Source organism: Drosophila tropicalis, unplaced genomic scaffold (genome assembly GCF_018151085.1).
Source record: "Drosophila tropicalis isolate 14030-0801.00 unplaced genomic scaffold, ASM1815108v1 contig_867, whole genome shotgun sequence".
Classification (NCBI taxonomy): domain Eukaryota; kingdom Metazoa; phylum Arthropoda; class Insecta; order Diptera; family Drosophilidae; genus Drosophila; species Drosophila tropicalis.
In genome coordinates this window covers 1,222,697-1,233,287 of record NW_027173362.1, presented here as the reverse complement: position 1 = coordinate 1,233,287, position 10,591 = coordinate 1,222,697, and the positions used below count along the sequence as shown (strand labels likewise).

At 39.8% G+C, this 10,591-nt stretch overlaps 1 protein-coding gene across 1 annotated transcript; it reads right to left on the bottom strand.

The window, feature by feature from the left end:
• Positions 1 to 8,568: 8,568 nt before the first annotated feature.
• LOC137583578 (uncharacterized) lies at positions 8,569 to 9,420 on the bottom strand. Its single transcript, XM_068298663.1, has one exon. It carries the CDS (start codon positions 9,333 to 9,335, stop codon positions 8,682 to 8,684), a length of 654 nt encoding a protein of 217 aa, XP_068154764.1. The 5' UTR covers positions 9,336 to 9,420; the 3' UTR covers positions 8,569 to 8,681.
• Positions 9,421 to 10,591: the final 1,171 nt, after the last annotated feature.

Genomic DNA, 10,591 nt, shown 5'->3' with positions numbered 1-10,591 from the left:
TGCAAAAAGAAAACGGTGCTTTGTTCTGAGCGACAGATGGTATTGTCTTCACGCGCAGTGCTCACATAATTTTGTGTAAGCGCGTGGTCATGATTTGGGAAGCCGGTGATGAGTGGCACCGGCACACAAATTTCATTGAGTGTGAGTACGGTGGCAAAAATTTACACACTTGCAGTTGTCTGGTGCACACACACAACTACATTTTTTTAGCGCTCTTTTTGTGCCGGGCCCTGCTCTGGCTTCTACCAATTTCCTCTCCCAGAAATCAGCCCACTCCAGCCTCTCCCAGAATTTTCGAAACTCAGGCGTTAGACTGCCTCTCTTCTGTAGCAGCTGATTTGCTACTGAGACGTCAGTTATTATGTGTATGTTAAGAAATTTCTCCCGCAATTTATGTGCCTATGAAAAAGGACACAAAAATTTCTTTTGCCGTTGCTCAAACATTTATTTTTTTTCCCTTACCTTTTTTGAAGGCCTTAAAAAGCCGAAATAAGTTTTGGTGTACACTGCAATCTTTTGATTGTCTCGAATAATTCACTTTATTATATAGTATAAAACGAAAAGTGGATTTTCTTTTCTTTTGGATTTAAGTTTTCGGTCTACTAATTGTAAGTGTTGGCTTTCTTTTCCTTTTTGTTAGATAATTCCTCTCAATTTCGATGTTGACCTATCCTAGTTTGACTTGTTGACATCAACGAGCGTTTTATTATTTAAGCGATATCAATCATTGCAGGGCAAGTTTGGTCTATTTTTCATCCTTTTCTTATCCTTGCTACTGGGTGCCGCTTCGGAAAGCACGAAAACGAGCGCGTTTCTGTTCCCGAAAGCGACGACGTTCTAAAGCTGTGGCACCATAAAGCGTGCGTACCACGGGGTTTGTGGCGCAATACAGTTGCGGATTATAGGTAGGAACCTCAGACTCGTTATCCCTTAAAGTCTTAGTTGTTTCGACTTGCAGTTGATCCGGTACGGATGGTTATCCTCTTCCTTATCCTTGTTACTGGGTGCCCTCTCAGAAGCGTCGCGGAATGCACGAAAATGAGCGCGTTCCTGTTCCCGAAAGCGACGACGTTCTGAAGCTGTGGCACCATAAAGCGTGCGTACCACGGGGTTTGTGGCGCAATACAGTTGCGGATTATAGGTAGGAACCTCAGACTCGTTATCCCTTAAAGTCTTAGTTGTTTCGACTTGCAGTTGATCCGGTACGGATGGTTATCCTCTTCCTTATCCTTGTTACTGGGTGCCCTCTCAGAAGCGTCGCGGAATGCACGAAAATGAGCGCGTTCCTGTTCCCGATAGCGACGACGTTCTAAAGCTGTGGCACCATAATAGGTACGTCCCACGGGGTTTGTGGCGCAATAAACTTGCGGATGATAGGTAGGAACCTCAGACTCGTCATCCCATAAAGTCTTAGTTGTTTCGACTTGCAGTTGATCCGGTACGGATGGTTATCCTCTTCCTTATCCTTGTACTGGGTGCCGCCTCAAAAGCCTCGCGGAAAGCACGAAAACGAGCGCGTTCCTGTTCCCAAAAGCGACGACGTTCTGAAGCTGTGGCACCATAAAGCGTGCGTACCACGGGGTTTGTGGCGCAATACAGTTGCGGATTATAGGTAGGAACCTCAGACTCGTTATCCCTTAAAGTCTTAGTTGTTTCGACTTGCAGTTGATCCGGTACGGATGGTTATCCTCTTCCTTATCCTTGTTACTGGGTGCCCTCTCAGAAGCGTCGCGGAATGCACGAAAATGAGCGCGTTCCTGTTCCCGATAGCGACGACGTTCTAAAGCTGTGGCACCATAATAGGTACGTCCCACGGGGTTTGTGGCGCAATAAACTTGCGGATGATAGGTAGGAACCTCAGGCTCGTCATCCCATAAGTTCTCAGTTGATACCAATCATTATAGGCAACTTAAAAGTTTGGCCTATTTTTCATCCGATAATATTGTCGATTAATTCCCCATCATTCATTTGGATTTCTGCTGCCAGAAGGATCTTCTCCTTGAAATATGCCGAAAAGTTTTCGGTGGTCTTCCATTTCCGGTCCTGGAATTTGCGACGCAACATTATTTTGCTTTCCTTAATTTGAAAAGCGTTTGCCATTTAATTTAACAGCTGAGTCACCGGCCGTCAATATTGTTTCGTTGGAGTATAGCCAGACCTGGGCAGGATCTTTTAATTTTGACATAATTAGCGTGCGAACGACTTCGTACATCTTGGCCACGGCGTTCAGCTGAGCGATCCAAATATTTACTTTTGCTTCCACTGCGCCGTCGAATATTGGGAGCATTTCCTTTACCATAACGAGTTGAGAGTTTTTCCTTGAAAATAAGTTCGCATTTTCGATGTTACCAACTTCAGATATGGCAACATTGTTTTGCTCACTGCTGGGCTGCCTAGTGCCGACAACGCTGTTGTGACCAGTGTTGGTTACAGGGTTTGGCAATTTAGATACGGTCACATTATTTCGCATCGAATTGGATTTCTTAAGAAGCATGTTTTCTATTTGAATGAGTTCCAATTGGCGACGCAAGAGTTCCAACTCTGTAACCGATTCACGCTCGCTTTTTCCTGACGCTTCTATCTCTCCGTCTCGCTCGTTTTACTGCTCACCAATAAATTCGGATTCGCGTGCGAAAAGCGCGTCGTCGCCATCTCGCTCACGCTCATTACAGTCTTATTGAGTTCGAACTGCGCGTCATCACTGTCCTGCTCACTTTCGTTGCTGAGTTCTGTGCCACCAACGGCGTACAGTGGGGCCTTTTGGCATTTTACGTTTTCAAAATCATAGCTTCTAAACCGATGAAGCGATTTTAAACATTTAAAAAGCTTCTGATAAAGAATACATTAAACTTTAAATGTTTGTCAAGAGTGCTGGGTATTCGTGGTGCTGTAATTATTCAAGGTCAAAGTCAGAAAATATTTCCAATCTTGGTTTTCCTTTAAAAACGGAATTTTTCGTTTTTTTAAAGGACTATATAACATTTTTTAATGTTTTGTTTTGATTTTCTAACATAATTACAAAAAGTAAAAAATAAAATTTTTTTTACATTTTTTTTGGTTAATTTTGAAAATTTGCTATTGATGGCTGATTTTCTTCAAAATAATTTTCAATATTTACATTAATATCTGATAAACTCAACATTTCGGGACTATATGTAGTTGCTATTTGCCAAATCCTTTCGTGATGGAATAAGATGTTCCGAAGAGGCTGCCAGCATGTTAAAAAGGTATTTATTTTGTCTAACTCGAGAAGTTTTTAATGTATACCCTTATCTGAACCTTTTTTAGTCCTTGTTTTTACATTCCTGTGCTTTTTCGGATAGCTCTTCAATTGGTAAACACTGATATTCTATTAAATCCCTTTCGTGAGCCGGCTTGTTGATGGTTGAACATCTTCTGCTTCATTTTTTTCACGAAATTTGCCACATTTCTGGCGCTTGCGATCCATTTTCGCCTTAAGTTATAATGTGTATATTTGATTTTTACCTTAAGTTCCGTACTAGCGTTTTCGAATGAAACGCCCATCTCCCATCAACTAACTAGATATAAGGCCAAATCGGTATTCCCCTTTTTGTATTAGTTAGTTTAAAAACTTAATATTTACATAGAATTAGGTAAACGGAAAAAAGGACCAACCTGCAAGTAGCGCAAATTTTTCATCAACTTAAACAACATTTATCTGCCTTGGCAGTTTTTCCAAATCAGGTAATTCTACACTAACATTGTAGAAAGGCATATATATAAACAGGTAGTATTTGCAAAACAGCATTACGCAATGTTATCATTTAAATACAAAAGAAGCTACAGGCCAATACGCATGCGCTCTTCTTCTTCCTTATACCTGCAGCGCATTTTTAGGCGAGATTGTCTTACAATTAGTTTTATGGCTTACGCATTGGTGTCGCAGGTCTCCGCATATTGGGACCATATACATCTGATAGGTAAATATTTCACCTATCTGATGTATGTAGTCCGGTTGTGATACTAGGTGATACTTGTTAGTTGTATTCCACCAAAGTTAAAAAACCGCCAATATTTAGTGTATTTTTTAAACGCTTCTAGTTCAATAACGATTTAAGTAATTATTAAAATTTATGAAACATGCTATTAATAAGAACATACTTTTCAGATAAAACCAAAAAATCCAAGATCGATTGTTGAAATCGCCCAATATTCAGTATTAAAGTTGCGATTTTTGTATTAAAAATTATAATTTTTTCCTATTTACTAAAAATGTCTCAACTTTGGGCGCCTCCAGCACCCATGAATCTCAACCGATTTCAAAGAAATTTTGGATTCATAATCTCTAAATTCCCTCTATTCTCTATCGATTGCATATATCATTTTTGCCAAACGCGATCATGAAAAAAACTAATTTTTGCAACGCTATCCGAGCAGAGGCCCAACTGTGCGACGCTTTTGTAGTAAGAGTATGCAGAAACGAAGAAGCAGCATTGTTTTGTTGGCGCGGTGGTGAGCGGGGGAATGTCGGCTCGGAATGTAGTCAATGTAAAAAGATTCTTGTTCTTTCCCTTGCAAAGGGTAGACTAAAATTGGTCAGATGTTTGTAACGCAGAGAAAAAGACGTTTCAGACCTCATAAAGTGTATGAAGTTTCAATATATTCAAACTGGTGTTGATCCTTGTAGCGTTTTCTGTTGTGTAAAGAGAAAACAACACACAAATGTAATAAAATCAGCCAAAAAATATGTTGGACTGAAGTGTACTCACTGAACGCCTTTGCCGTGACCCGCAGTCAACCCGCCGAACTGCCAACCCTCTCTCACTAATTACTTAACGGCTTTAATGCTGCGTCGGCATTATATAAACAAGTATGCAATATGGCAATACCGCAATAACCGCCATCCCCCACCCACCCCATTTCAGACGCTACCTGTATGAAAAGTCAGGGGCGTAGTTAAAAAATTACCATTACAAGGGTTTGCCTTTAAAAGGCCACGTGGCACACAAATCAGAATAACGAAAGTTCTCAATGCCCCGCAACCAAGTCCATTTGCCATCCAGGTCCACCTTTAGGCCGTTTTATTTTTGTTTTGGTTTATATATCTGTTTTTTGGGCAAACATTGAGCAAGAGCTGAGGGAGACGAGGAAGTGCCAGTGGTGGTGTTGGGTTGGTGGATGGGGCTGGGGTCCCTTCTAATTTTTGACAATAATTATGTGAAAAGGCTGCGGTCTGACTTGGATTTGTCTTGCGGTTGGAGTTGGGTTAAGCAGCGACAGTCGACCGTCGACCGTCGTATGCTAATTGTTGTTGTTGCTGTTCCTAACTAAATTTTTACATTTTAATGGTTTTTGTTTGGCTGCTCAATCCTCCAACTCCCTCCCCGACCCTCGATCTAATTACTTTTTTTGTATTTCCCTTTCTTTTTTTTTTTTTTTTTTGGTGTGGATAATGATGATATTTATGATAAAAACAAATAAACGACTTTAGTTAGTAGATATATAAAAATTTCCATTACTGTAAATTAGAGTTAAATATATTTTAGCTAGCGAATTGTCTTCGCTTTGAATCTTGGGTAATGATGAAATTGAACGTTGCTTTTTAGCCTTTTCAGGGCTTTAAGTGAACCACGTACTTTGGGAGCTTATAATGGCTGCCCGCTTGAACATGTTGCCCGAAACATGTTCTCCTACACACACACACACTCACACTCTCACAAGGCAATGGGCTGTCTTTAGATGGAGCTGATGGTGTGCCTCTCAATGATATCTGCGATGTGCCTGGCTCTATGCCCATATAGCACACCAATCCCAATTTCAAGTCAAACTCCTAGCCCTTTTAGCCAAACAGTATCAGCAGCAGTAACATGAGACCATGTCCCGTGCATACACTGGACGAAAATGAGACAACAACAAAGTTGGTAAGAACAAAAGTCGGAAAATGTAGAGAGATCTTTTGAATGAGATGGCATCGAATATATATTGGAGTCTAAGTTATCCGAATTATCGGTCAGTTTGCCTGTTGCAGAACCATTAAGCCATTTTTCCAAGTGCAGTGTGTAGGGGAACGTGAGTCGGCTGTTTGGCTATGTGCACGAATTGTGGCGAATGCTTTGTGTTTATGATTTCACGTACACCAAAGGGAGAGAACTCCTTTGGCTAGGCCAGAAGAGGCCAGGGCAGGTCAGACCAGGGCAGGACAGGTCAGCTCTGGACAGGCCACTGACACAATGTCTCTTACATTCGTCTCGATGTCACTGGCTTAATCTCGATACATTGAATTTCCATTATATTTTAATGGAAATCACGCATCTGTTTATGGCTATATTATTGGATATGTATGTGTATATATGTATGTATGCCAGTAAGACCTCGATGGACATTCATTTTGTGGTTATTACGAGCAAATGCACGGAATCGCCACAGAGTAAGCTATGATATTTATCTGTCTCTGTGTATGTTTATGTGCATATGTGTGTGCTGCTCATAGAAGTCGACACTTATGTTTTCACAGTAAAACAGTAAATGACATTAATGTGCCTCGGATCTCTAATGGATTTCGTGCTTTATTTCGTTCATCCAAGCATTATCTTATTCCAATCTTCTTTGTCGACCGACTTCGGTATTCCATGCACCGAATTTCAAAGCCCAAAGCATATGCCCTCCAAGCATATGCTATCTCCCGCCACCGTCCCACGTCCAACTCCGTTCTTGTAGAGCCTTAAAACAGAGGAACATGGCTAGATCGACTCGACTGCTTATGCTGAAGAAGCAAATATATTCTTTATGGGGGCGGAAGGGCCTCCTTCTGCCTGTGACATTCATTTTCACCCTATAAGTGCATCTTATAACGATAAAGACGCTATAAAGTACATACTCCATGACGATCCAATACAAGGTCATACTGGCATCTCAAGAGCGCTAGCTAAAACTGAAAGATACTGTCATTTGGAAAACGTATCTCATCATGACAAAGAGTTTCTACGTGGATTTCGTAAGAGTTGGAATATGCGGTTGGACGCTTTGGAGTGTTAATAGACAGAGTTGGTCCGTTACGTCGACCAGTTTGGCACCAAATACGCAGTGGCTAAAACATGTGATAATCACAGAATACAAGAATTCTTTTTTCAATGACATGTGAAAGTACTAAAACATAGACAAAAAACGTCCCCAAAACATCCTCAATAGAAATAAATATAGTTTATGATTGTTTAAATATATTTTTAAAACATCTGCTTTCTCTGCAATTTGGGTGGCCAAGTATTCAATCATCCTCTTTGGTATCTACTAGATTCTAGACGAAAAAGTGGATATCAGGTTGGCCTTGCTTCTTCCTTCACTCATCATGCCTTCAAAAAAGTCAATGTCAGGAGAACGATAGAATTGTAGTCTCATTTAATTCCAAGTTCTCTTAGAATACGGAACGTTTCGAAATTTCTGGCTCTTCTCTATATTTCTTGATATTATATGTGTTTTCTATTATTGTAATGTCGAAAATTTTCGTAGATGAAACAAAACTCCTGCAATTCCTCCGCGAGAAGGTGGAGCCGCAAAGCATACATCAAATAATGGAACATTTTTTGGGAAGAAAAAACGGATGTGATCACGTGGGAAGCGGCAGTGAAGCAGCTGTTGGATGTCTTGATTACCTCCACCCAGTCTGGTGTCATACATCAGGAGTGCGCATTTTACTTCGCCAACACCCATGTGGAAGATGTGCAACGGATTATGATGGATGAAGATGATTGGTACAATCCCAGTGCCAACCCCAGTATAATTGCTTTGGAAGAAGTAGTGCCTTCCAGTACATGGTCCAGCATCCAAAATACATTCCAGTACATTGCCAATTGGTTCTTCCAAATTGCAGATGGATTTTAAAAATAAATTTCAACAATCATAAAATATGATTTTTTATTGATGTCCTTTGGATAATATTTGGGCTTCTTTTAAGGTGTTTGGACATGTTATTTAGAATAGAATTTTTGTATTCTGTTCCCATAATCATAATGTACATCTTAAAATACCTCGATTTATTGTTACGGAGATTAGACAGCCTACGGGTAAACCAGACCGGCGTACTGGAGACAGAAGAGACATTCACATAAGCAACTAGACTAGAAGAGGAAATTCATTGCACAATCTATGGCACAGCACTTAAATAGAAATATTAAGATTGAAATTTGTTTTACGATAACATCTACGACGAGAGACTGAGATATTGTTCAATGAATTAGTAACGGATTTGTAAGAAATAATAACTTCAATGGGGCTGTGTGTTAGATACCCAAATAACAGTGGGATCCAAGATAAAAACAAGATCAAGTATTCTTTTAGAAGAACTGGTATAGCGGACATTCAAGTAGGCTATCAAGAACATTTTGAGACAAAGGAATTAGGCGAGGGAGATCATCAACCAGCCAAGAAGTATAAGCTAAAGTTGGAACATCTGAACACAGATTCAAATTGACTGCAATGAGTACTCCGCCGCCACGACCACCAACACGCTCAAGCCTGTAAGAAAAAGTGTGATTTCTGCAAATAAACATTTCGTTTTGATTCATTTGAGTCAACTCTATTCATAAGTTGACAATGAAAACTACAAATACATGCATATGACTCAGACATTTTCTATATATATTTAAAAGGCTGGAGTATAACTTTCTAATTTTACAAAACTCTGGAAAATGCCCTCGTACCACCTTTTTAACACGAACACCTTCTTAATGTGCACGAGCATGCTTGTGGGGGCGGGATCTTGCCTTTGAAGCACGACGGTCACCGGTCTTCTTCTTCTTCTTGTTGTCGAGGTCGTCGATGTCGCTGTTGATGTTGATGTTGTCGTTGATGTTGTCGTTGATGTTGTCGTAGTTGTGCTTGCTTTTGTACCTTAATGGCATCTCGCAGGGATCTATGATATACGTTCGCCAGGGAAAGATGTATTCCAAGCTTCTGCTCAATTTCACAGATTTGTATGTAAGCAACAGGGCCACAACTAACTTGATGCTAATCACGGAATAGTGCCCAACGAAATTTAGCAAGGAATTCTTTGCGACCTTGGGATGCTTGACACAGTATCCGTTAAAGATCGCCAAAGTAGCTGAAAACGGCTCCCAAACCAGAGCAATCACGTTTTGATTGAGTATATAATACACGACGATATCCACAATAACTTGCCGACTCCTGATTACTGGTCCTATCTTCTCCACACGAAACAGGTGCATCAACATCACCATCGAGAGGGTAACCAAAATGGATGGAACATCAGCTTGATATTTCATGCGCAACACGTTGACATTCATGATGAATAGCCCGACAACCAAAAAGACTGCGGCCTTCAGCTCCCAAGTCTCCTGTCTAGAGCGAATAAAGAGCATTCTGCAAATAATACAAACAAATCAGAAATTTTTTGAAAAAATCTTATCACAATGTCGAAAAATTTAATAAATTGTTCCGGATCGGTGAGTGTCTGAGTTGTAAGTGACCTGTGTGGCCTACAGCTTTGGGGTATGGACATAAATTCCAATCTCAAAGCCTCCCTGATCGAATCCATGAAATACCATAGGCTATTTTTAAATTTAGTTGATATTTAATGTAATGATGGAGCTATTTACCATAGGATCAGTCAAATAAAAGTGCACATACGCAGTGTTAGCCAGCCATTTAGTGGTAATTAATCTCATACATAAAAAGTTCGAGTTTAAATTATCTAAAGATCATTGAAAGAGCGTTGCCTTGGTGGTCTGTATGGCTTTTTGATGACATCTATAATTTCATCTTGAGCTCTATCATATTCCTACAAAATAATAATATCACCTTTAATTTTATGTTAAAATTACATTAAAACGAAATAGGATTGGAGAATTGTGATCTTATTTCTCTCAAGTGTGGCTAGAGATTGTATTAATTGCAAAGATATTCAATGTTTACACTAAAGAAACATAGACTGTATTAAGTCTCAATACTCATTCGCAACTGAATTTGTAATGAGATTGCAGTCGATTCAGAAGGAATGTTTTACAAATTTATGGGATCCATCTATCCTGCATCCTTTTACAAAAAAATATATACAACTCTTGCTCGAAATGCTACCTCATTGAGTGGATATAATAAAATGGATATCAGGTTGGCCTTGCTTCTTCCTTCACTCATCATGCCTTCACAAAAGTCAATGTCAGGAGTAGGATAGATTTGTAGTCTCATTTAATTCTAGAATTCCTTAGAATACGGAACGTTTTGAAATTTCTGGCTCTTCTCTATATTTCTCGATATTATTATTGTGTTTTCTATTATTGTAATGGCGGAAATTTTAGTCAATGAAGCAAAAGTCCTGCAATTCCTCCACAAGAGGAGGAATCCGCAACTATTGTGCGATATTATTGCCTACTTTACTAATCGGACCACGGATGCGATCAAGAGTAAAATGGTAAAGGAGCAGCTGCTCGATGTCTTGAAGACCTCCACTCAGTCTGGTGTCATTCAGGAGGTGAATGAATTTTACTTTATCCACGCCCATGAGGAGGATATAAAATGGATGAGGGGAGAAGATCTTTATTGCTTTACTTTGCACATTTCTAACCATGACTGATATACTCTCTTCGGAAGGGTATACAATAACTGGAAAATCATTTAG

Coding starts and splice junctions, on each gene's coding strand:
- LOC137583578 (XM_068298663.1), bottom strand. CDS start 9,335: ATGCTCTTTATTCGCTCTAGACAGGAGACTTGGGAGCTGAAGGCCGCA.